The sequence below is a fragment of the Macaca nemestrina genome, chromosome 10 (genome assembly GCF_043159975.1).
Source record: "Macaca nemestrina isolate mMacNem1 chromosome 10, mMacNem.hap1, whole genome shotgun sequence".
NCBI lineage: Eukaryota > Metazoa > Chordata > Mammalia > Primates > Cercopithecidae > Macaca > Macaca nemestrina.
This window is the reverse complement of record NC_092134.1, coordinates 91,233,985-91,261,604: the sequence shown is the minus strand read 5'-3', so window position 1 is coordinate 91,261,604 and position 27,620 is coordinate 91,233,985. Positions and strand designations below refer to the sequence as shown.

The following is a 27,620-nucleotide window of genomic DNA, read 5'->3' as shown; positions in this document are numbered from 1 at the left end:
GTAAGGAGGAGCTGCTGGGGGGTAAGTAGAACAGGGACTTCCAGCTCCCAAAGCCACAGCACAGCCGGGGACTCGGTCTCTTTGGCTGCTGCACCAGAACACACGGAGTTTGAGAAGAGCCATTTAAGTAGAATGAACCTGGTAATTCAACTCTCCTATTTAGGAACCAACATTAAATGTAGCACCTTTTCAGCTTTGCTTACAACGTATTCAGAGATTCAAGACTAAGATTGCTGCTGATAGCACTCTGAGGTAGGGAAAAAAATCTTACTTTTCCTCCTGGTAACTGGGGAGAAATAATGTGGAGTAAAATATCTTGCCCTCCACATACTCTGTAATTGTCTCCAAACTGTCTACTTAATGGCAATAAAGCCAACTTGAAGCATATGCACTGATAGGGAAATAACCATCCCCAAGCTTCTTTTTTCTTTCTCTTTTTTTTTTTTTTTGAGACAGTCTTGTTCTGTCACCCAGTCTGGAGTGCGATGGTGCTATCCTGGCTCACTGCAACCTCTGCCTTCCAGGTTTAAGCGGTTCTCCTGCCTCAGCCTTCCGAGTACCTGGGACTACATGCATGTGCCACCACGCCTGGCTGATTTTTGAATTTTTGGTAGAAATGGGGTTTCACCATGTTGGCCAGGCTGGTCTCAAACTCCTGACCTCAAGTGATCCGCCCACCTTAGCCTCCCAAAGTGCCAGGATTATAGGCGTGAGCCACCCTGCCCAGCCTGCTTCTTTATTTAGTTTAACCTCTTCCCCACCCCAAGTCCCAAACATTAATATATATTTTTAAAAGACCCTCTTTAAAGTTCCCAACTCCCATAATCCATGGTCTTTGAGGGTGGGGGTAGGGTTCCATCCTTTAAGGAATCCTTGCCAGGCAAATATGTTGGTAAGTGAAAGGGAAAAGAGAAACGACACTTTATACTGAGTAGGAAGACTCCTGCTGACCTAATAAATTCAGTCCAGTCACCACAGAAGACTGAGGCTGGAAGGAAGCCTTTGAGCTGGTCTAGCACTCTCATTTTACAGAGTGGAAACGGTCAGAGCACTTAACCTGCATGAGCTAATGAGAGAGGAGGGTCTCCTAACCCACATTTGAATCCTGGAGTCCAGGTGTGCTTTGCGCCAGCCACAATGCAAGATCAACTTTGTGGTGGATTTCTATCAGACTAGGAATTGGCTTTCCCAATGGCAATTGCTTGGTTCAGTTTTTGAAAAATGCTAAAACAATTACTAACATTATCGGCTGGTCACGGTGGCTCACGCCTGTAATCCCAGCACTTTGGGAGGATGAGGCGGGTGGATCACTTGAGGTCAGGATGTTTGAGACCAGCCTGGCCAACATGGTGAAACCCTGTGTCTACTAAAAATACAAAAATTAGGTGTGGTGGTGAGTGTCTGTAATCTCAGCTACTTGGGAGGCTGAGGCAGGAGAATCACTTGAACCTGGGAGGCAGAGGTTGCAGTGAACTGAGACCACGCCATTGTATTCCAGCCTGGGCAACAAGAGTGGAACTCTGTCTCCAGGAAAAAAAAAAAAAAAAATTCATCCTTTTTTTTTTAAGAGATGGGGTCTGTCACCCAGACTGGAGTGTAGTGGTGTGATCATAGCTCACTGCAGCCTCAAACTCCTGGCCTCAAGCTATCCACTCGCCTCAGCCTCTCAAAGTGCTGGGATTACAGGCATGAGCAACCACGCCTGGCTTAAGGTTCGTATTCCTAATTGTACTATTACCATTGTCTGGAATCTAATGATTTGACAGTATGTCCCAAGTTGTTTTGAAAGCTGGCATAACAGCACCTTGTGCATATGGTAATAGAGATGTGAAATTTCTTTTCTAAAAAGTTGAGGCTGAAGCTGATCCCTTAAATGGTAATGTTTGACCAGCTACTTGGGTCTGTTCAAACAGAATGAATTGGCTCTAATCCTGTGGCCAAGTCTATTTATACACTCAGTGTCTTTCTTTTCCTCCATATTCTCTACCCAAACCATTTTGAAAGCCATGCTTAGCCTGGCATGGTGGCGTACCTCTGTAGTCCCAGCTACTTGCCAGGCTGAGGTAGGAGGATCGTCTAAGCTCAGGAATTTGAGGCTGCAGTGATCCCAACACTGCACTGCAGCCTAGTTGGCAGGGTGAGACCTCATCTCTTTAAAAAAAGAAAAGGCCATCCTTAAGCCTTATTCCCCCAGTAAAGTTTATGATTCTATAACCTCGGCAAAATGTGAGCTCAGAGATGCAAAATTCAGTTATTTCTGCACATTTCTCCGTGGCCCAGTTTACCTGGAAGCCTTTCTAATGGTGTGTGTTTACAGAAAACCCATGCTCCTATGCCTTCTGTTTTTAGACTGTTCTGGTGAATGGCTGGAGAATCTAACCAGGCAATTAGCAATTTTCTCATTTGACTGAATTAAAAATGATTTTATCATAATTGCGTTACTAAGATTGAATTGATGAGACTTTTATGGAATTTTCTTGGATCCCAATAGATTTTCTTCTTCATGCATCCCAAAAGGTCACTTTTATTTTATTTTATTTTATATTTTATTTTATTTTTTATTCTTTTTATTATTTATTTTATTTTATTTATGCTGGAGTCTTACTCTGTTGCCCGGGCTGAAGTGCAGTGGCACAATCTCGACTCACTGTAACCTCTGCTTCCCAGGTTCAAGCGATTCTCCTGCCTCAACCTCCTGAGTAGCTGGGACTACAGGCACAGGCCACCACGGCCGGCTAATTTTTGTATTTTCAGTAGAGACAGGGTTTCACCATGTTGGCCAGGCTGGTCTCGAACTCCTGACCTCAGGTGATCCACCTGCTTCAGCCTCCCAAGTGCGGGAATTACAGGCATGAGCCACTGCACCTGAATAAAGGACACATATATTTCTATAAACAAGAATTAGTTGTGCCTCCCCTCAACAGTTCTAAGAGATAAGGGAATCAGCTCTAGACTACTGAAATTACAACTCAGGGGTTGGAGACTGGCTAATGACAGGCTCATTTTGTTCAACAGTGTTTCAGAAACATTTAAATTTGTTGCTAGCATTTAAAAGCTGGGAGATGCCTACAAAAATTCAGATATCTGGTATCTTTTGAAAAATCTGATGGTCAAGCAATATTGTTTTTCCATGGCAGTAGTCGGGAGTTTATTAGAAAACAGCAGCCCAAGAAACAAAGTGTGCCTACACTGTTAAAAACTGTTCTGAGGCTGGGCGCGATGGCTCATGCCTGTAATCCCAGCAGTTTGGGAGGCTGAGGCAGGTCAATCACCTGTGGTCAGGAGTTCGAGACCAGCCTGGCACATGGTGAAACCCCTTCTCTACTAAAAATACAAAAATTAGGCGTGGTGGCACACGCCTGTAATCCCAGCTACTTGGGAGGCTGAGGCAGGAGAATCGCTTGAACCCAGGAGACAGAGGCTGCAGTGAGCCGAGATTGCACCACTGCACTCCAGCCTGGGCAACAGAGTGAGACTCCATCTCAAAAAAAAAAAAAGGTTGTGAAATCGGCTGCTTCAAGTGCAGTGGTGTTTACAACTAGTTGGTCACAACCAGTTACAGATTTCTTTGTTCCTTCTCCACTCCCACTGCTTCACTTGACTAGCCTTCTTAAAAATCATCATCATCATCATCATAAATGGTTCTGAAATCCTCTGGGCACTGCTGAAATATGTCCACCCAATACTTCCAGCACAATTTAAAGCCCTGGGTCCCATCACCCAAACTGAAAGGGACCCATGCCATACATGCAGATCTAGCAGTCTCGGGTACCCATTCCAATTTCACTACCCGTTTCATAAGACACATGATTTGTGTCTAAAGTGAGAGGGTTAGACAGCAAATGACATCTCCTTTCTCTTCTGGTACTTTTGTAACTCAGAAACTATTTAATAGAAAGCAGAGTATAGGCTGGATGCGGTGGCTCACACCTGTAATCCCAGAACTTTGGGAGGCCGAGGCGGGTGGATCACGAGGTCAAGTGTTTGAGACCAGCCTGGCCAATATAGTGAAACCCTGTCTCTACTATACATACGAAAAATTAGCCGGATGTGGTGGCGGGCGCCTGTAATCCCATCTACTCGGGAGGCTGAGGCAGGAGAATCGCTTGAACCTGGGAGATGGAGGTTGCAGTGAGTCAAGTTTGCGGTACTGCACTCCAGCCCAGACGATAATGGGAGAAAAAAAAAAGAAAAAGAAAATAAAGCAGAGTATACAGAGCAGCAACAAATGCACACACGAAATTAATCCCCCCCCCTTTTTTTTTTGGAATCTTTTTAACCAGAGCTGAAAGGAGTTCCCACTGACTTTTTGCCAGTATTCTTCCATAGGACTTCCGCAAAGTGTTCTCCAGTGACTGCTGAGAAGTGAGGAAAATGCAACCGTTAAAGTTCTGCTTCACCTGCGTAGAGATTAGATGCGTTTTTTTCTTTTTCTTTTTGAGATGGAGTCTCATTCTGTCACCCTGGCTGGAGTGCAACAGCGTGATCTCAGCTCACCACAACCTTCACCTCCTGGGTTCAAGAGATTCTCCTGCCTCAGCCTCCCGAGTAGCTCAGATTAACAGGCACCTGCCACTACACCCAGCTAATTTTTTTGTATTTTTAGTAGAGATGGCGTTTCACCATGTTGACCAGGTTGGTCTCGAACTCCTGACTTAAGTGATTCGCCCGCCTCTGCCTCCCAAATTGCTGGGATTACAGGCGTGAGTCACCGTGCCCGGCCAGTTGCAGCGTTTTAACATTTGATATTTATCAGGCTAAGCACGGTGGCTCACACCTGTAATCCCAGCATTTTGGGAGGCCCAGGTGGGCAGATTACCTGAGGTCGGGAGTTCAAGACCAGTCTGACAATGATGGAGAAACCCCATCTACTAAATCTCCTGCCTCAACCTCCCAAGTAGCTGGGATTACCAGTAATTTGTAATTTTGTACAAAATTAGCTGGGGTGGTAGTCCCAGCTACTTGGGAGGTTGAGGCAGGAGAATCGCTGGAACCCGAGAGGCGGAGGTTGCAGTAAGCCGAGATCTCGCCACTGCACTCCAGACTGGGCAACAAGAGCGAAACTGTCTCAAAAAAAAAAAAAAAAAAATTATCTCAAGATCCAATTTTGGAGTTTAGTGACTGACCAGATACTTTGAACTCTTGTTAAGTAGATCTAGTAACAACTTTCAGAGCAAATGGAATGGGCCACGGGCGGAATGATATGGTTTGGCTCTGTGTCCCCATCCAGATCTCATCTCTGTCATCCCCACCTGTGGAGGGAAGGAAATGATAGGATTATGGGGCCAGTTCCCCCATTCTGTTCTCATGATAGTGAATTCTCATGAGATCTGATGGTTTTATAACGGGTCTCTTCCCCCTTCGCTTCCTTCACACGGTCTCTCCATCTGCTGCCATGTAAGACGTTTGCTTTACCTTCTGCCATGATTGCGTTTCCTAAGGCCTCCCCAGCCGTGCGGAACTGGGTTAGACCTCTTTCCTTTATAAATTACCCAGTCTTGGCAGTTATTTGTAGTAACGTGAGAACAGACTAAGCAACTATAGGCTTTATTTTCTTGCCAATTCTTTACAGAACTGTAAGGCAGTTGCTTCCTTCTTCCTTTGTAGATAGTCTTCTGTTATTGCTACAAACTGGGATCAATTTTTAAGCTTGAAAGTTACATTATTGCTGGACGCAGTGGCTCATGCCTGTAAATCTCCAGCATTTTGGGAGGCTGAGGCGGGTGGATCACCTGAAGGTCCGGAGTTCGAGACCAGCCTGGCCAACTTGGTGAAACCCCCGTCTCTACTAAAAATATAACAAATTAGCCGGGCATGGTGGCAGGCAACTGCAATCCCAGCTACTCGTGAGGCTGAGACAGGAGAATTGCTTGAACCCGGGTGGCGGAGGTTACTGTGAGCTGAGATCGTGCCGATGCACTCCAGCCTGGGCAACAGGAGTGAAACTCCATCTCAAAAAAAAAAAAAAGTTACATTACTATTGTGAATAAGTATCTCTGCACTTCCTTAAGCCTTTTGCAGGCTATGTAACCCTTATGTTTTGAGAATGTATCTGAAAAGTGAGGGCAGTACCTTCACCTTATACCTGCATTTCTCCAGGCTAAGTATCACCTGTTTACTATTTATTATCCATCCTTTATAAGCAACATATTGCAACAGTCTTTTCTAAAAGGATGCCCACTCATGGCAGCACAGGTTCTGAAAATTTCTTCAAAATCAAGAAATCTGCTAATACACTGAGAAGTTGTGATGGAACACTCTCATTTATATTAATGTAAATCAGGAGAATTTCTTTTGGAGAAAAATTGGCAATATCCATCAGTCTTAAATACATAACCTTGTCCCAGTAACTACACTGCTCCCAATTTATGTGCACATGTGCCAGTGTAGCATAATGTATGAGGAAAGTCAACCCCATCATTAAGAGATTGGTTAAAGATATTCCAAAAGCAGGCTAGCTATTAAGCAGTTACTGAAAGAATGGGTAGACCTATATGCACTAGTGTGAAATGTCCACATGTAAAGGGAAAAAAAGCAAGTTACAGCACATATAGGTCACTACCACTTTTAAGAGAGACATTTATACAAATGTGCTTTGAATGTCTGAAGGAGACACTAGAACTGGGTAAGAGTGGTTATTTCTAGGGAGAGGAACTGGGGATCTGCGATGAAGAATGGAAAGGAGATGCTGTCTCTGACTTTTGCCCTATTTGAATTTTTTTGTGATGTGTATGCACTTCCTTTTCATTGCTGATGGTTTTTTAAAGGCACCAGACCAGGGACTGTTAAGTTACTGAGTAAAGAACTCGCTCACCGTTGGTGCTTTTCTGAAGGGGATCTGTGTAGCCCAGATACAAACCCTTGCGTGGGAAGGCTGTCCACCTACTGCTGGTTTACCCGTTGGACTTGTGTCTGTCCTCCCTAAGGCCAAATTTTCCCCACTCCAGTCTATATGGAAAAAATAATGCCTCTGTGTCTGAAGCCCTATTTCTGGCCTACAAGTGGGGCGTGTGGACACACGAGACAAATGGAGGTGTGTTAATGGTAGAACAACTGCCAAATAAATCATGCCTGAACACAGGCACAAAATGGAAGTTATCTGGATACATCTGCAAATATTTATATTCAGAAAGGTAGTTTTGTTATTTATTAAGCGTTTATTTTAAATGCCTCCCCAAAGGTCCTGGATGCCACTAGCACCTTTAGTTAGGACTGAGATGTATATGCAAGAATGGCACATATCAAAATATCTGCTCATTAGTTCAGATCCAACATAAGTTTTCCTTGAACCAGAAACTCATATTAACTTAAAGCACCCAATGGCACAGCATCCTCTAATTTAAAGATTTTAAAACAAAAACATAACCAGAAGACCCAGTTTCCAAAATTGCTGTTAAAGGCCAACAAATTAGCGGGAGGGAAGGAATAAAAAGGAATAACCTCTCTTAAAATAACAAATCTACAAAGTCCTCTGCCACAAAAGCAGATCTTTGTCATTTCCCATGAGATAATCATCACCTTGCTGAAAATGAGAAAGGCACCCTCCGCAGGCAGGGGGAAAAAAACCCACTCACTGAAACAGCTTCTACTTGTTTTTACCATATATTCCAGGGGTTATGTGTGGGGGGCTGTTTTTACATTTATACAGTTTACATTGCTTGACCCATAAATAACACTTGGAAGATTAACAGGGCCATACTTGTAGAGTATTTACATAGCCCCACCATGCATACAGAGCCTTTTTTAATATTTGGGAAAAAAAATCAAAAAAATTGAATTTTCCATCACTAAGCAATATAAATTTGACCATCTACATTTATAAACCCTGACTAAAATACAAGCAATCAGTTCATCCATAAATTCTGGTTCCCTAGCAAATCTAGCACTGCAGCGTAACAAACAGCTTACAATTCAGGGATATAAAAATATCAGTTTTAAAATCTGAACTGTACAGTATATACATTAATATTTGCACCGTTAAATTAGGAATACACTTAAGTCTATGAAATACTAAGTTATAAATAGCAATGTTTTTTGTTTTTTTTTTTTCAATCTGTAGCTGGCGCTGATACAATACAATGTTTACCTGGCCAAAGAGGGTTGGAAGGGACAAGTTGGCCTCACAATAAGATGCACAGTGTTAGCTAGGTCATCGTGACTGGCATGCCTCACACCAAGACGGACTACCAAGACCTGAACCGACCTGACTTACATAAATGACAAACACTATTGCTTTACAAAGGTGGCTGGAGTTCTCCATCTTCTAAAATCAACACCCACATCCAATCCCCTTGAGACAGCATCTTGAGTATTCCCTTGAGGATTGGAAACCAAAGCAGCTGTATCGATCTGTAACGCACCCGATAGGCACAAGATGTCACGTCCACCTGGCACCATCCAAGGAGGGTAAATTGGAGAAATCACACCTTTCAAATGTTAATCTGACACGTAAACAGCAGTTGGGTTCTCATTTACATGGGCAAAGGAAGCACTTTAAACTATTTTCACAACTTTCCTATGGAAGAAAAGGATACGATTCAGATGATTAATGGCTAAGTTTTAAACAAATGCTCTCCATCACTACTTGGTTAAGAAATAATACAATTTTTGCCCTTGTGTCCCTTTTTCTTCTTGGATTTTGTTGTCCTCTGACCAAACTGAGGGGTGGGAAGTGCAGACGGTGGACTAGAAAGGTCATCTGTATAGTAGGCAAATCTCTGTGGCCGGGGTTGAGGGATTGGTTGTCCAAGAAAATATCCTTCTTCTTCCGAGTCGGAAGAGGAGGAAGAGGAAGAACACCAGGAATCATCATCCTCGCCATAGAGTCCCAGAAACCGATTCATTCCTGGGTTCTGCAGGCCGTAATCGGAAGTGGCATGGGCGTACTGTCCATAAAGATCAGCATTCTGGATGTATGCTTGGATCTCCCGGGCACTTTTATTCTGTATAAATTTCTCATAGTTATCGGGGGTGTACAGCCTCAGTCTGTCCTTGGGAGAGTATTTTCTTTCTGTAACAAGATTCAGGGCATTGTCAGAGCGCGACTTTCTACTTCTCCTGCGGCGGTGGTGATGAGACCTGGATCCCCTCTCTTCAAAATGGTAGACGCGTCTCCGAGTCCTTTCACTCATCGGAGGCTGCCGGATTTCAATGTCATAGTTCCCATTGTCGATGACATCATCGGAAAACTTGACCTGCTGTGGTCTGGACTGAGACTTGGACCTTCTGAGCACTGGCAGATGTACTGGTTTCTCTTCAGGCAGGATTTTCTCTGGACACAACTCTGAACTTAGACTCTTTAAGGACTCTGCACTCCTGTGCAGCATGGAAGAGTTCAAAGTTCCCATATTGCTCATCTTCTCACAATCTTCTGTTTCCATCTCCTCAAAATTTTGCAGCGAATATAATGATGGCCTTGGCTTGGTTTCTCCATCCACTGAAGCCCCTAGAAGAGAGACCAAAACAAGATGTGTTTCTCAATCATCCTAATATTCAACAATAATTAGCAGCTCTTTTTTTCAAATACCCCATAATCCCTAGATTACGTACCTGTGATATTGGACAATGCCAAAGAATCCATCGAATCCCGAACACTTTGCTCTGGTTTCAGGTCTGACAGACACTCCAGGGAATCTTCATACCACTGTGTTTCATCATGATTATACCCTGAAGCCCCATGGTCCAGATCCAATTCCTGGAGCCTTCTACTGCTTGCAGGGCCTGGGTGGCTGCCATAAGCAGAATCACCCAGGCCATCTTGTGACTGTGCCCAGTACATATCAGACTGGTATTTTTTACTTGCAAGGCTCTGGTTATTTTGCTTTAACTCGGTCTTATTTTTAACCATGTTATCAGATATCCAGTGCTCACTGGCTCGAATATCCATCTCATTGGGCTGTGGCTGAAAGAGGCTTTTATCACCAAACTTGAGGAGGAGCTGCGTCATATAATCTTCATGATCAGCCCATTCTTCAGGGTCTTCTGGAGTTTCATGCTCTACTCTGCCTTTCCAAAATTCTTCACCGGCAAAACTCGTTCCTTGCCTGGAGAGACTCAGATCATCCAATTTTCGAGAGAGGGTGTCATCGGCATTGCCTGAGAGGCCAGGAAACTTGTAGTTCAGAGCGGGCGATAAGAGGAGAGACTGTCTACACTGATCTGCTGACCGGCTGCTCTTGCCCATTCGGACACTTCTTCGGGAGTCTCTTGATCGAGCTGACTGAAATGCAGAGTCGGAAGAATCAGAGGCATGGACGTCTTCACCGAGACTGCACGTTTTTGAGCAGTAAATCTGACCCTGTTTGGGAAGGAAGGGACATCCCAACAAAGAGGCTTTACACTGGGCACAAGAAAAGCATGCTTCTGTGGCGTGCCAGTGCTGCCCGTCATAGGTCATCTGCGCATGGTCCACACCTGTTTGGAAAAGGACAGAATAAATAAGTTATGGTTTAATGCCTGAAACAAGGTATAAGGAAGAAATGAAGAAAATAAAGATTATGGGTATGGGGAGCCGTGTGGGTGACACAGATACAATTAATCCCCATTCTTTGTGGATTCTGTATTTGTGAATTTGCCTACTCATAAAAATTTATTCACAACCCCCAAACTAATATTGGCAACCCTTTCATGGTCATTCGCAGATGTGCAAAGTGGTAAAAATATGAATTGAACCAACACGCACTGATCCAGGAGATGCTCCAGCCTTTTGTTTCAGCTCTCATATTGTAGACAAGTGTCGCATTCCTGATCTATCTACTGCCATGTTTTCTGCGTTTTTGTGCTTTTTGTTGGTGAGTTTGCTGTTTAAAATGACCCCAAGTGTAATGCTGACAGTGCTGAAATGCTGTCATGTTCCTAAGGGCAAGAAGGCTGTGATGTGCCTTATGGAGAAAAGACGTATTACATAAGCTCCTAATCTTGAGTATGGTACTACTGGCTGTGAATTCAATATTAATGCATCAACAATGTACATTCAATAAAGCCGTGGCTTTAAGCAAAAACACACATGAAACAAGATTATGCATTGATGGGTTGATGAAACGGCAGTGCCCAGAGGCTCATAGGAACCTAACCCTGTATTCCCCCACGAGCAACGGTTCAGTGTTCACTAATCCAGCGTTCGCAGTAACTTCACAGAACACAACTACTATGAAAAACAAGAATCGACTCTCTGTTCATTTGTCAAATTTCATCAGCTGGAACATTTAAGATCTGTACATTTCACTGTATGTAAATTATATCTCAACTTTAAAAAACAGAAAAGAAAAAATAAGACTGTGGATAATTCTAGACAGACTAATGGCTAGGTGACAGGGCAGACGGGCTGGCTGTGGACTTACCAATATGTTCCCCACAGGTTTCACAGTACTCCGCATAGAGAGACTCAAAACAGCCACAGCAGAAGGGGCGGCCATCCTTCATGATATACCTCTGTCCTCCCAGGACCGTTTCACACTCAAGGCAGCAGAAGTGCTTCATGTGCCAATGGCGACCCTCAGCTTCTGTGCACTCATCAGCAAAAATTATCTTCAAAAAGAAACGTGAAACCAGAGAATGAAAGAAAATCATTAGGAACTATTTTAAAGGCCAAGTAACTGCATGTTTTTTGGGCAATGGACAGACACTGGCTCTTAAAAAAATCAAATAGCTAACCTTGTTTCTTAGAGTCACAAGCTTAAATCTAACTTGATTTAGCTACAAACTAGAGCATAAATTGACAGTACTGAAAAAAGAAACTAAATAATAAATACTTGCTTCAACCTGACAAAACAGAATTCTACATTAGAAGTAATTCACTGGGTCTTATTTTTGCTCCCCAATAACATTTCCTTGGCATAATCTGGCAAAGAACACATTAACACGGAAATACTTTAGTGAAATAATTTGGTGTTTCAGTAGAAAGAAAAGTCATAAAAATGTCTGTGGACTCAACACAGTTATAGCTACACAGATGCTGGAATTGAGTGAACAGCATTTGTGTTGATAATGCTTTATTTGACCTGGTGGCCATCTCCAGATTAAGGACTCTTTATTTTTTTGAGACAGGGTCTCACTTGTAGCCCAGGCTGGAGCACAGTGGCACAATCATAGCTCACTGCAGCCTCAGACTCCTGGGCTTGAGTGATCCTCCCACCTCCGCCTCCTGAGTAGCTGGGACCACGAGGGCACAACCACCATGCCCAGCTAATTTGAAAAACATTTTGGGACAGAAATGGGGTCTCACCATGGGGTCCAGGCTGGTTCTTTTATTTTTACTTATTTATTTTTATTTTTATTTTTTTGAGATGGAGTCTCGCTCTGTCACCACACTGGAGTGCAGTGGCATGACCTCAGCTCACTGCAACCTCCGCCTCCTGGGTTCAAGCAATTCTCCTGCCTCAGCTTCCTGAGTAGCTGGGACTACAGGCACCTGCCACCATGCCCAGCTAATTTTTGCATTTTTAGTAGAGATGGGGTTTCACCATGTTGGCCAGGATGGTCTCTATCTCTTGATCTCATGATCCGCCCGCCTTGGCCTCCCAAAGTGCTGGGATTACAGGCATGAGCCACCGAGCCCGGCAGGTTCTTCTATTTTTGGTGTCCAAAATATGTTCAGTGGAGCACGGTGGCTCACCCCGGTATTCCCAGCATTTTGGGAGGCCGAGGCAGTCGAATCTCTTCGGGTCAGGAATTCGAGACCAGCCTGGCCAACATGGTGAAGCCCGCCTCTGCTAAAAATACAAAAAAAATTAGCTGGGCGTGGTAGCAGGCACCTGTAATCCCAGCTACTCGGGAGGCTGAGGTGCAAGAATCACTTGAACACGGGAAGCGGAGGTTACCATGAGCCGAGACTGCACCACGGCACTCCAGCCTGGGCAACAGAGAGCAACTCCATCTCAAAAAAATTAAAAAAACAAAACAAAACCAAGACCAAAACCAAAATATGTTCAAATAGAACACTGTTGAAAAAAAGGATCAAATAAATGAATGTATACAAATAAAAACAAAGTTTATTGTCACACATGGAAGGAGACTAAGATACAACGAGTAAATGCAATGAGGCACCCTGGATTGATCTTGGATAAGAAAAGGAACATTTGTTACAAAACTAGGAAAATCTAAACAAAGACTATGGTTTAGTTAATGGTATTATACTGATGATAATTTCCTAGTTTTGATACATATATTATGGTTATGTAAGATGTTAGCATCAGGGGAAGCTGGGAGAAGGGCATGCAGGACCTCTCTGTAATAGCTTTGCAATTCTTCTGTAAATCTAAAATTATTTTAAAATAAAAAGCTAAAGGGAAAAAATTTTTCCTTTCAAGCCATCATCCATTCCCACCTTCCCCCAGGGTAACTACTACTAATTTGGTATTTGTCTTTCCATACCTTTTCTGAGTATAAACAAATACATGTATCATACTGTTTTTTAAATCCTTAACAAAAAAAGACCATCTACTACATGTTCTTCTGCAACTTGTATTTTCTCACAACGCACTGAAGATATAATGCTTATCAAAGTACAAAGACATCTGCTTCCCTTTCTATTAGGTAGGTGCAAAAGTAATCGCGGTTTTGACCATTATGGCAAAAAACTGCAATTACTTTTGCACCAACCAAATATAGATTACTTCATTGTATGAATGTACAGGATTATCTTTAAAACATGCACACAGAACAAAATCCAGGAAATTTTAATATTTTGCTTAGATGTAAACAGTGGAATATTGGCTTAATCTAAGCTTATTTTTCCCAGTGTGAAAGGATGAACTTTTTTTACCTCGTCACATGCCGAGCACCGTGGTTTGAGCAGTTCTGCATGGTGCCTGCCACAGTGAATTTTTCCATCCTGATAAAAATAGATGAGGTCGACCAGCAGCTCATTGCACGTGAAGCAGACAAAACAGGATGGGTGCCAGCACACGCCAGGGCCCGCGCGGGAGGCGAACACTGCAACTTCACCTCCGTTTATCTTCAACCCACACTACAAACAAATGGGTTTGAATGTAAAAGGATCATTTTTTAAAGACGGGATTCTCAGGCTTTCCTACTTTAGGATAAATCTCGAATTTGTCAGGAATGTGTTTATTTTTGCCACCTCTGTTAGTGATTAAATAGCTCTTTAATGCTGGATTACTGGTGATTCTCCACTGCAAGGCATGTGTCTCAGACATACTACGACTGTTTCTAAGGACAGTGTAATGTGATTCACACAAATAGTGGTTTTCCTGTGCCAGCCTCCTGCTGGATACATTTCCTACTCTGAGAACTGCCAGCAAAGATCTGAATGTCTTCATTATGTTTCTGCCTCTTTTGAATACGAGATGTATCCTAGCACCTACCTCCATGCCAGGATCCTACCAAAGGCAGGATTTCACCCAATGTTTGCACAAGGGTGACTGACTCCTGCTGTCATACACAGCAGTGTAGCTAGTTACAAATATGAAACATGAATTGCTATTTAATAAAAAGCCAGGCTGTCTTCCTCTCACTTTTTGGAGGCTTTCAGGGCCCACACCTCTGCTAGATAGTTAGTGGATAACCCCTAACTATCCACCCCATCCGCATCACTGCCACAAGCTACACATCGGAGAAGGGGCTGCCCACCTGCTCACACACAGCATGCATGACTGCTCTGGACAGAAGCTTAATTGTTCCTCTTCCCAGTGCTTCTTTCTTCCGCTGAGCACTGAACACCTGCAATTCTTTTTTCTCCTCTTCACTCAAAGACTGGCAATACCGCACCTTCACAGAAAGCAAAACAGAAACACCACACTGAGTGCACAGTCTTTCTCACCAGTTCTCTACTTCCAGAGTTAGGGTTTCAGGAAATAAAATAGTAAGTTTAGCTCGCCTGTGTCACACCTCCACGATTTTAAAATGACACCATATCCGAATTTTACAGCCTCTCTAGAAAAAGGGAAATGCAGCGTGAAGGAATAGTCTTTTTTTTTTTTTTTTAAATAAGAAATGTTTAATTGAAAACCCTTATCAGCACAGACATTAAAAAAAAAAAAAAGGACATTAACCTTTCCACAAAAGGTTTAAACTTGTTAACTGCCACTTTTACTCTCCATTCTACATGCACTCAACTCAACTGCAGGCCTGAATGACCATAAAGCATTCACTCTGGATGCAGGGGCAGTGAAATCTCCGGCATTTGTAGGTTCCTGATCATTGGTGGGTGGCTGCAAACACTATAAAAACCAACTTGTGTTCAGTTGATTACACTGATACTCTTTTCTCTCTTCTCTCAAAGAATGGAAAGCTGTATTCTCTGGCCAAATTTTAACTAAAGAAAGGCAAAAGAGAGCCCTCACCAGTGAGGATATGGGGTTTATGAGCAGCATCTCAATGCTTCTCATGCATTTTTTTCTTTTTTCTAATTAGCGTTCTTCCGGCTATTTTACCTCATTATCATGTGGTGGTAACTGGTACAAAAGCTGTTTAATCCGATGCTTCTCTCCAGGGCTGTTAACGTAAGGAACCTTTTCCTCTGGTAAGCAAGCAAAATAGAGCTGGATCTGCATAAGAGACAGTGAGAATGGCATCAGTATACAGAACTGAGCATTTCAGCTCACTTAATCTTTAAAAGTTACCTTTCCCTAGGTACAGGGTTTGGCCTCTTGTAGCTAATGAGGAGACCAGCTGAGCCAACTCAGCAGAACTGCAAACCTTCAGATAACTAGCACCCAGCTGCTAAATTGCTCTTCAGGAATGTAATTTGTAGTGAAAATTAGGGACATCATAAATTATGCACCATAAAATATGCACATTTGAGACTACTCTTCCTGGTGCTGTGGCTCACGCCTGTCATCCCAGCACTCCGGGAGGCCGAGGCAGGTGGATCACCTGAGGTCAGGAGTTTGAGACCAGCCTGGCCAACGTGGTGAAACCCTGTCTCTACTAAAACTACAAAAATTAGCTGGGCGTGGTGGTGCACACCTGTAATCCTAGCTACTCGGGAGGCTGAGGCAGGAGAATCGCTTGAACCCAGGAGGCGGAGGTGGCAGTGAGCCGAGATCGCGCCACTGCACTCCAGCCTGGGGGACAGAGGAAGACTCCATCTCAAAAAAAAAAAAAAAAAAAAAAAAGACTACTCTTCCTCAGCCAATCTTCCAACGGGTCAGCTAAGAGATCAGCAAGAGAGAGAGTTCTGGGTGAATTGTGCAAATTACCACACAGACTATGTGACATGGCCCCAAATCCACCCAGTACACAAACACACTGAATTTGCTCTCTGAAGTTTACACATCACAAAGACAAAAGCTGTTTAGCTAAATGTTGTAAACTCTTCTTTATCAGGTGCTCTCAAACATCAGCTTTCTTTGCTTCCATGTATGCTATTTTCTGAATACCTGAAGTCAGTCTCCCCAGGGAAATTGGAGAGAAGCCATATTGAGCTGTACTTTGCTCATTCTGAAAGGAAAACTTAATTTCTGCCTGTTTGTGTTCTGATATCTTTAAAGGAACATCCCTTAATGAGTACTGCAAAGGATACTGCAGAGCTGAGAAGGAATAAATGAAAAAAAAAAAAGACATGAGACAGGAATTTAGGGCCTGTCTACTTCAATACCTTAGTACCACACAAAACCTACCCACCCTAGATGTAAGAAGGGATTCTCTCTAAGTAGTTTGTCCAAATACTGCTTTTCTAACTGCTTCACCAGTACTCCACCCTCTCCCCATTCTATCAGCTCTAGAAGCTTTTTACAGTTATAAACACTTACTGAATATCAGCTACATGCGTGCCAGGTACTGTGCTATGCCATGGATAAATAAGGATACCCTATTCTCAAAAAATGTCCCCCCCTACAGGAAACAGAACCCTAACTCAGAGCAAAGCAACCACACACCCCACTGTCAACTTTATTTTCAAATGATGCCTTTGCTCTTTTAATAATATCACGTGATTTTCAACAAGTTAATCATTGTAAAGATATTGGGAAAATTAAATAGGCATATAGAATGTTCTCATCTTCCTTAAAATAACAACACAAACAAAGCATAAAATTAACTCTCTAATTTTTTTTCCCAATCTCTGGTGTAAGTGACAGGCTCTTTTATATGCAAAGTTATCAAAGGTCAAATGTCTAAGCAGTAACACTTCAGAGGGTTTCTGATAGCTTGCCATCTCGCTTCCAAAGCAAAAGCATTGCTGAGAACTGGCATGGAAACTTTTCTCTTTTCTTTTATTGCCTTTTTGTTGTCACAGAAGTTTTTCAAAAGGTAAATTCCTCTCACTCTCAAGAGGGATTCATCCGAAATACATATAACCAATGCATATGTAGTACTCCGGATTTCATTCATTAGAGCAAAAATGGGATCCTTATGAGGCTTCTGGAACCATGGGCACGACGAGACTGGAAACTTCCATTGAGAAACTAAATATGACCTTCAAAAGTAAAACTTCAAAGCCATACAAAGAAGAATAAGGACTGAGGAGGGTGGTATTCCAGCATCTCAGTGATGTTCTATCCATTTGCAAAATAATGTTCTGAAGTCTGAACTCACACTGAAAAACAAAGAGTAAATATAGGATGATGAAGTTCCTACCTGCTCTGGTCTCAGGCCCGGGGGAACCCAGGCATACTCCTCCAACGCACAGCCAGAGTCATCATCTGATGTGGAACTTCTCTGACAGCCAAAGGCCAGCTTGCTCATTTTGGGCTCCATCTCCAAAGGCATAGAGTTTAAAGCCTGGTTTTTCAGGCACAGGACATCAAACAATGGCTGCTGTGGACAATATAAGAAAAAACAAAGACATCTAAAACCTGAATGCATGTCTCTTACTCTGACCCAGAGCTTTTACTGAATGCTGTTAACACACAGCTGGGCCCAGAGAAAGTAACCAAATTACTACTGTCACCACCCCCCAGCCCCCAGGCCCCCTGAAATTCAAAATTTAGAGCTATATAATTTGGTAGTAGTCCCTTTGCCAGCTCAGAATTTCAGAACATGCCACCAAAGCTAGTTTATTTCCAGGAGCCTTTAAAAGGTGCCTCTCTATAGCCAATTCCTTAGAAAAGTTCTCAAGAAAGTTGATGTGTTGACTTTCCAACTTGCCCGCAAATCCTTGTGACATCCTATAAGTTGTAGAAGGAAGTGTCAGGGATCAGGCCATCTGCCTTGCCCACTACTATGCCCCATGAAAAATGGCTCAAGACCCCCACTCGGTCCCCCGTATTTCCTAAGCAATTTTTCCAACTGAGGCAGTGCTGCCTTCTGAGAGTGGGTCCTCTCAGCCAAACTGCTTAGGTTTCAGGTTTCTAATTATGTTTTGTAAGACACTAAACTGAGTTTACACACAAAATAGAAATAGCACAATTAAATCCTTATACTGCACATTAAATCCTCAAGCCTTTACTAAGGGCTAAAGTCAGCCAGACATTCATCAATGAGCTCCTTCAACAAACAGTCTGAATACAGCACTATGTGAAAATAAAATCCAGCTTGGTGACTGTTAAATGTTTAATTGCATCATAAGCAGGCATTCACTGAAAAGTTATGCAGTCAGTGCCTACTATGTGTGAAATGTCATCAGCCTGCTATGGGCAGAGAAAGATGTAAATCCTCCTCTGAATAAAAAGCCTCCTTGGATGAAGGGCTATAAAAGTGTCAAGACAACATTCCCTGCCCTACCACCCAGGACCTTTGCTATTACCGTTTATGCTCTTTGTCTCTTCTGATTCTTAAAAATCATCCCTCATCCCAGGGCACAAAAAAAAAAATAATAGTATCAGAACTTTCAGAACCAGATGGAGAGATGGAGCTTTTTTATACCTGGCCCTTTCACCCACAAAAAAATGGGGTAAAAAAAGAAAATTACATATAATTATCCCAACTCAATCATTTTAGAGAAAACAAGGTTCAGGAAAGTCAAGAGACTTGTCCAAGGTCATATGGCTAAAAGCCAGAGTCTAGTCACACATACACACTGACATGTCAGACTTCCAAAAATTCTTCTGCCTTAATAAACGTTCTTCCATCTCAGGAAGGATGTCAAAAACAAAAAAAAAGTTTTCATTTGCTTAAACAAGTAGGAAAGGCAGTGAAAACCCATACACTTTCAGCCTGAGACTAAGTCATTTTTCAGCAACTATCTCAATTCAACTCTAAATGCTAAGAGTGTTGAACAATACTACCTATTAAAACCTTTGATTATTAGCCGGGTGAGGTAGCTCACGCCTGTAATCCCAGCACTTTGGGAGGCTGAGGCGGATGGATCACAAGGTCAGGAGTTTGAGCCCAGCCTGGCCAATATAGTGAAGCCCTGTCTCTACTAAAAACACAAAAATTAGCCAGGCGTGGTGGTGGGTGCCTGTAATCCCAGCTACTCAGGAGGCTGAGGCAGGAGAATTGCTTGAAACCAGGAGGCAGAGGTTGCAGTGAGCTGAGATTTTACCCCTGGACTCCAGTCTGGGCGACAGAGCGAGACTCCGTCTCGAAAAAAATAAAATAAAACCTGATTAAAATATTTGGTTTCTCTTTTATAAATGATAGGACATTGAGAAAATTAACATTGTAACAAATGAAGGGCAAGCGCCTCATAGCTACAATCTATATTAGCAGTAGGAGCAATGCCACACATATATTATTCCAACTAATAAATTTAACTTGCATTCACCCTGAACAAAAAGTGAAGATGACCTCATTTCCTACACTACCATTGGGAGGTTATGACCTTTTAAACAAGGCATTATTTCACACAGGTGCAACTCATTCATGTCTTGACTAAGGAAAGGCTTTCTAAACATAGGCGTATTCCTCTGACTCCTCAATAAAAAAGGATGTGTTAATGAGTCAGAAAATGTCTTGGATATTTTGAAAAAACTACTCCCACATGTCAAAGGAAGGGAACCAGAGGTTAAGAATTTAATTAGTAACTCTAAAACTCCTACCAGGAGAATGAGTGCCTTCAATGCAATTTAACCCAAATCATGAAAGATGAACATCTGCCCCCTGCTAAATCAGGCTAAGTGGGGAGACACTAAGGTATTCGCTCTGCAGACTTACAAAGAACATAAATATTCAATAGAACCTAAAAATTAAATGCCACTGGATTATAAAACAAGAGAAAACATCACAAATTAAGACAAGCCATGGATTTTCCAAGCTAGCACAAAGATACCGATTGCCGAAGATTTGAATTACTTTTACAGCTAGCTGTACTCCCTGATTAGCCTTTTGTGAAAAACGTACAGTAAATTACTATCCTAATCAAGGTAAATCAACGTTAGCACGACATGCCACAATCCCACCATCCCCTCCTCCCAATCACCTGGAAGTTCTGGCCACATCTCAAACTTACAATTCCCACAAGTTCATTCCAGCCTTTCAACAAAGTACATTGAGGACTGACTGTCATTCATGCACAAAGAGTCCAACTGAAGAACCATGAGTGACAATATCCTTTCCATTATAGGCATGGCTTTGTGTTTCATTTGTTAGTAGACAGTTAACTTACTTCTCCATGCCTGGCTGGTACCATTAGTGTTACGGCATTTAATCACTCTATCAAGCAACCCACTGTAAGTGGTGTCTCATTTAACAGATGGGGAAGCTGAGCCTCAGAGCAATGTGCCTCAGGGTAAACTGTCCAAGGTCAGTAAGTGGTCTTAGGATCGGTCTTGGCTGTGATCCTAAACCCCTGCAACCCCAAGCTGCCTCCTGTGGGGAGTGCTGATGGAGCCAGTTCCCTTTTCCTGAGTGAATCAGCCAAGCTACTGTGCCGCAGACACACAAAATGACACAACTGGAGGGGAGCCCACTTCATCCACAGAAGGCATTTTAAGGATATACAGTCAAAAAGGATTGTAAAAATTCAATGGTCTCATGAGCACTTGGTTCAGAGTTTATTCACTGAGGTAAGTTTTTCTTTTTCCTTTATATCAGAGAATATTTAAAATGACAAAACATTACATTCACTGGCAAGTTCTCAGAGCTCATCAAAACACAAACATTAAAAAAATGTTGGCTGGGCGCAGTGGCTCACACCTGTAATCCCAGCATTTTGGGAGGCTGAGGCAGGCAGACCACCTGAGGTCAGGAGTTCAAGACCAGCCTGGCCAACGTAGTGAAACCCCCTATCTACTAAAAATATAAAAATTAGCTGGGCGTGGTGGTATGTGTCTGTAATCTCAGCTACTCAGGAGGCTGAGGCAGGAGAATTGCTTGAACCGGAAGTTGCAGTGAGCCCAGATCACACCATTGCACTCCAGCCTAGGTGACAAGAGCAAAACTTCGTCTCAAAAAAAAAAAAAAAAACAAAAGTTATATGGCATGGCCTCCACTGGGACCAGGCTGTGCTAAGAGTCGCGACATCATCACTAGCAACTTCTTTTAATTTTCCTTTCTTTTTTTGAGTTTTGCTCTTGTTGCCAAGGCTGGGCGCGATCTTATCTTACTGCAACCTCCGCCTCCTGGGTTCAAGCAATTCTCCTGCCTCACCCTCCCAAGCAGCTAGGATTACAGGCATGCGCCACCATGCCCAGCTAATTTCGTATTTTTAGTAGAGACGGGGTTTCTCCATGTTTGTCAGGCTGGTCTTGAACTTCTGACCTCAGGTGATCTGCCCACTTCGGCCCCCCAAAGTGCTGCGATTACAGGCGTGAGCCATGGTACCTGGCTTCTAGCAACTTGTTTACCTGATAACACAAAAACTTCAATTTAGATTTTTCTTTTTCCTATTTATCTGTCACCCAGGCTGGAGTGCAGTGGCTCACTGCAGCCTATTTACCTCCCAGGTCCAAGCAATCCTCCTACCTCAGCCTCCCAAGTAGCTGGGACCACGGGCATGTGCCACTACACCGAAGTTTTTTGTTTTTGATTTTTGTAGAGATGGGGTCTCCCTATGTTGCCCAGGCTGGTCTCAAACTCCTGGACTCAAAATATCCTCCTGCCTCGGCCTCCCCAAATGCTGGGATTAAAGGTGTGAGCCATGGCATCTGACTTTATTTTTAAAGATTGCTTGTACTTGCCAAGAGATCCTGAGAGTCTATTCTTAAGTGTATCAGTTGGGTGAAAGCAGTGGCAGCTAAACATAGCTCTTACGCTTGTAAAAAGTTACACTAAAAATTATGAAAATGTGGCTGGGCATGGTGGCTCATGCATGTAATAATCCCAGCACTTTGGGAGGCTGAGGCGGGTGGATCACCTGAGGTCAGGAGTTTGAGACCAGCCTGACCAACATGGAGAAACCCTGTCTCTACTAAAAATACAAAATTATCCAGGCATGGTGCACACCTGTAATCCCAGCTACTTGGGAGGCTGAGGAAGGAGAATCGCTTGAAGCCAGGAGGTGGAGGTTGCAGTGAGCTGAGATCATGCCATTGCACTCCAGCCTGGGCAAGAAAAGCAAAACTCCATCTCAAAACAAAACAAAGCAAACAAACAAACAAAAAAAACCATACACACACACACACACACACACACATACATATATATGTATATGTGACCTCACAATATCCCTTCCTTAGGCATTTAAATCACTATATGGTATTTACTTTGGCAGCACAGAAGGAAGAAGGGAGCCTGGCCATTCCTTCTGCTCCGGGTCATGGCTGAGGTTCTTCCTGAGGATACCTAACCATGGCTGTATGTAGTCTGCCAAAACATCATGTTTTAAGCCAAGCATATGAGACCACAGGTAAATTAGACCTAATAGAAAAATTCTAGTAACTTTATTTTCAGGTATTGTCTCTTAAGGTTGATGACATGAAACGGGCAGAATCAGGTTTAAAACTAGTCTGCATTATAATGGAAACAGAACTATTCAAAGTTGGGGTTATGAGAGAGTAAAACTTTTTTTTAAATGATGCTGCTTCTTTCTTTTGTAGAACCATGCTTAGATGAACTAACAGTGGCCCTGCCCTATACTTTTTTTTTTTTTGGTAAAATTTTATTTGGGCATTATTTTAAACTTCCAAAAAGTTGCAACAGTAAAAGAACTCTGATAGATCCCTTACCCAGACCCACCAATGGTTTACATTTTGCTCCATTTGCTTTTACATCATCCTCCTCCCTCCCTCTTCCTCTCTCTTTCTCACATGTATACACACTTCTGTGGGATCCATTTGAGAGTGTATTTTTTACATTCTTTTACCAAGCCACAGCTCAAAACATCAGTATTCTTGACTATTCTAAGGCAGGCTTATTGTCTTGGTCTTAAAATGTTGTAGTGACCCTAATCATAAATGAATGTCAACTATGCATTAACCAATCCTGTGCGAAGTTTGGAAATAAATCAGTAGGCATCCTATTTCTCCAGTGTCTCTCTATAATTTTGAATGTAAGTAAACCTCATAATGCAGGAGAAAAAAAAGCAAAACAGTTTTCAGAGATGGGTTTGTTCAGGTTCCAAACAGTCTGACCATTAAGGAGGTATGTGGAGGGCACAGAACCTTTTAACAGCTACCACCACCATCAAAGATGGCAATGGGAGGGCGTGGTCAAGCACAAGGAACAGCTGTTAAAACTTAATTATCTAGCAGGTTCATGAGTTCTTTGCAGACACTATTTTGAAGACTAAAAGCCTACTATCAGAGTCCAGTAGAGAAACAAATGTCAAACAGAAAAGAAGGGTATGGTCACAAGGGAGGTGAGAAAGAAGCCCAAGGTCACATAGAGAGAGCTGGGATACTTTTTTTTTAGAAAGGCAAGGATTATCATGAGGCTATTCCATGCAATAGAAAATGGAACAGTCCATTTCCCTCCTTTGTCCTTTCTCTTGCCTCTTCCTTCAAAATAATTAAATAGCTATTTCTCACCATTAGTAACAAAGTCAAGCAGCTAGCAGATGTACGACTTCTCAATCATCATTGTCAAGAGAATATCTGACCCAAAGGATAAGGGCTAGACTTAGGAAATGGAATCTGACGCTCTCAGCATTCAGTAAACTTGGTCCTGATGTCTTCAAAGCTTTGACAAGTCAACAAACATCTTGAGACCTGATTTTTTAAAAAGAGAAAAGACAGAAAACAGAAAAGAATTTCATGACCATAAAGAATTAAAGCTCCTATTGCAACGTACCAATTGGCATTGCTGCTTCCACTGGGACCAAACAGACTTTCTTGAAGCTAACCAGTGACAAATGGAATTGAAACAATATGTTAATAACAAAACCTGAGTTTCATCTTCTTTTTGAGCTTGGGAGGGCTTTAGCCTTCTGAACAGCAGACATATTTGCCAAGTTATTGGCCAACATTTCCAGCTGCTTTGGAAGCAGCTTCTAACCAGTCCCCGCATAAAACCGCCAACACATACACGTAGCATGTGTGCGTGCACACATTCGCACACAGCATGTGTAGTGGTCTATGGAGCATGGCAGTTTTTCTAGTTGCCTTAGGTAAAGCTTGTTCCCCAAATTCGAGTATGGCCTCATTCATATAACATAGTGATATAATGAGGGGTTCCTTTGTGAAATTTACTTTCTAGATTCATTCACTGCATTCATTAATTCATCCTTATATTTACAGTTGTTATTGAATCGTTTGGGGAATGTCAAAAGAAGCCAACTGACATTTATTCCATTAAAAGCCAGATCTTAAAAAGAAATGTAATGGCCAGGTGCAGTGGCTCACGCCTGTAATCCCAGCACTATAGGAGGCCGAGGTGGCCTTGAGGTCAGGAGTTCGAGACCAACCTGATCAACATGGTGAAACCCCATCTCTACTAAAAATACAAAATTAGCTGGGCATGGTGATGCATGCCTGTAATCCCACTATTTGGGAGGCTAAGGCAGGAGAATTGCTTGAACCCGGGAGGCAGAGGTTGCAGTGAACCAAGATCGCGCCACTGCACTACAGCCTGGGCAACAAGAGCAAAACTCCACCTAAAAAAAAAAAAAGAAAGAAAAAGAAAATTCCATTATTCATCTCCTTGCTTTCTTCCATGGTGGCACATATAAAAATTAACCATTTGTTTTCATTTTGGGCACAGTAGAAAACACTGGCTTCAGGATTCAAGAAACAGAATGGCCCCTGACCCATAAATGTATGACAACTAGCAAACTTTTTGGAGGTTTTTCTCCCTGCCCTCATGTTTTCATCCCTGCTACTTGTCTCTCCCTGCCTTTCCCTTTTGCCCACAACCAACAGCCTCCAAACCTTTTAAAATGTGTTGCTTCCAGTATTAGGCAACTATTCTTTGAAAAAGTTTGTCTAAAAGTACATAGAAGCTGGGCATGTGCCTATACTCTCAGCTACCTGGGGACTGAAGTGGGAGGACTGCTTGAGACCAGGAATCTGAGACCAGCCTGGGCAATACAGCAAGACCCTGCCTCAAAAAAAAAAAAAAAAGTATATGTAGTAATTACGGCATGGACGAGGGCTTAAGCACTTCTCCTATAAGCACAGTAACCACTGGTGAAATAAGATAGCATACAGTGTGAGAAGGTGTTATTCAAACCAAAGAGAAAGTTTATTATTTTGTTATGCTATTTTGGCCACTTGGGGATCATTTCATTTTCTACTGGTCTGTACGCTGCTTCCAGGATAGCTAAGGATTATTATCTTGATTGACCTTGACATATACATAAACGAGCCATTACTATGTTTCTATAAAGAGCTTAATAAGTCAGCACAGTATATGAAGGTCCAGAGGCAGTGAAGAGTGGACAGTTTTGCCAGAAGATAGATTCTTCCAAAGAAGCAACAACAGATGGCAATGGTGTCTGAATCCTATTTTCAAGAATTATACATTTCAGGCAGAAAACTGTGGGTTTATCACTACAGGCAACGGGAAACTGCAAAAGACATGAATGGAGACTGCCACAAGATACTTCTGGGTCTTAAATATTAATATGGTAGTGATGGTCAGGAAAAAGATAAAGAACCCAAGAGGGGCCAATTAGTACACTGTCCCTAAACAAGCCTACACATGGTGACTTGGGAGGAAAAGTAAAAGGAACTAATAGGAAAGGAAGAAATTGGGCCAAAGACAGTTTTGAGTATTAGGTGATTGACATACCAATACATAAGTACCTCAGGGCAACTCAGAAGGGGAATGAGGATTTGAGGGATTTGAGGAGAATGAGTTTAATCAGATACATATTGAGGCTGTAACTGTATATCAAGTCTGGTATGATTCCTATTATTCATAATTTTCTTGAACCAAGTCACCAAATCAAAATCATGCAAATAGAAAACAGTAATTGTCAGGGCCTGCCACTGAAAATGAAGTCTAAGGTCATATCCCTAATTACAATTTTTTCTCCAGTGCAATCCCACTGTAGTTCCTATATGAAGACTACCATGGCATTGTAAGATCCCTATGAAAAGGTATTTCTTGTGTGAACATGCCCAGGGAAGTTAGAAATCCTTTGATCACCAAAAGCCAGAACAGATATTGATTTGTGAAGTCAGTTAGGCCAACATTCCCTAGGTGTCCCCCACTGCTAAGTGCCATCCGTGGGCTACAAACTGTTTAACAGCTTCTTTGTTAAACTGCTTGTTAACAAGGCCTTAGTGCATGGAAGATGCATATCACGGGTTCTCCATTCAAAAGCTACTCCAATTCTCCCCGGCTACATACGCAGGTGAATTAAATTTAACTACAGACTAATTTAGCAGTACAGAAACATATCACACATCCATTCTTTTCAAAATACAAAATATACCACCGTTTTGGATATACACATTTCCTTGTTTATGATGTCCTTAACTTCAATCGAGATGTGAATGTTATAGTAAAAGAGACACTAAACTGTCATTTCTTTAAAGGTTTCACACACTCAAAGAACATTCAGTGCTTACCGTCTACTAAAGACAAAGTCACTGCCAACAAAGCCCAATTCAATTTCACTTATTTGAAAAGTAAAAACATAATGAAGTTATCAGAAGATATTGTTTATGAAACATTCCTTTACTAAAAGTTCTCCATACAATTAGTGGCATTAGGCCATATGCCCTTTGGTATTTTCCGTATTTTCCACGTGAACCTCCATCCAGTTTGTACATTTCCCAACAGCTGAGTGGGCTGTCACGCACCACCCAATGGTCAAGAAATTATCCATTTTTCCAAGAGGAAATGTGGAACTCTTTCAAAGCATTCTAATTTCATGCACAAATACATTCCATGACAGTAAGAAACAAAAGGAGGAAACATGACGACAAAGCCTGGTCCTTCGCCAGCCGGCGCTTCTAGAGTCAGGTTATCCACACACGGGTACGTAAAGACAAAATCCAAAATGCACGCCGTGGAACGAGGGGCACTACACAAGGCGCTGCTCTAATGAGCCCATTATTTTCCATAATGGGGGATGCAGGTATTTTCTCAAAATCGTGTTCCCCTTAGTCTTCTATTGATTTTTTGGATTTCTATTTTCAACAGTGGCCCGAGGAAACAGCAGCCCGACTTGACTCCAATGTACACACAGACTCAGGTTTCGCCCCGTCACCTGTTGGCTCCTGAACAACACTCCTCTTTGTGAAACTTACAGCACTCATTTGAAACAAGTTTCCAGAGAAAACACTTCAAGAAAGTGTTTGAGAAATCACAAGACTCGAGTTGTAAAAACAAATTCCACACATAGCCTGGCTTATAAGGACATAGACTAACGGGACCGGCCAAGCTTTTAAAAACGGGGCTGGAGGAAGCGGGAAGGAAAGGATGTCACCCTACTTCGGGAAAACTCAGCC

The 27,620-nt window shown here is 42.4% G+C and overlaps 1 protein-coding gene across 6 annotated transcripts in view; it reads right to left on the bottom strand.

The window, feature by feature from the left end:
* Positions 1-7,583: 7,583 nt before the first annotated feature.
* LOC105470123 (prickle planar cell polarity protein 1) overlaps positions 7,584-27,620 on the bottom strand; it is a 125,952-nt gene continuing 105,915 nt past the window's right edge. For 2 of the 6 annotated variants that reach the window (XM_011721899.2, XM_071071849.1), the window contains exons 2-8: positions 17,539-17,718; positions 15,393-15,506; positions 14,590-14,727; positions 13,763-13,966; positions 11,340-11,526; positions 9,550-10,413; positions 7,584-9,445 (exon numbers count right to left, since the gene is read on the bottom strand). In XM_011721899.2, coding sequence (XP_011720201.2) covers positions 8,589-9,445; positions 9,550-10,413; positions 11,340-11,526; positions 13,763-13,966; positions 14,590-14,727; positions 15,393-15,506; positions 17,539-17,670 — 2,496 coding nt within the window. In that variant the 5' untranslated portion in view covers positions 17,671-17,718 and the 3' untranslated portion in view covers positions 7,584-8,588. Of the gene's footprint in view, positions 9,446-9,549; positions 10,414-11,339; positions 11,527-13,762; positions 13,967-14,589; positions 14,728-15,392; positions 15,507-17,538; positions 17,719-23,750; positions 23,891-27,620 lie in introns of those variants that run through there. The other 4 variants (XM_011721901.3, XM_071071850.1, XM_011721897.2 and 1 more) reach the window with 3 other exon arrangements.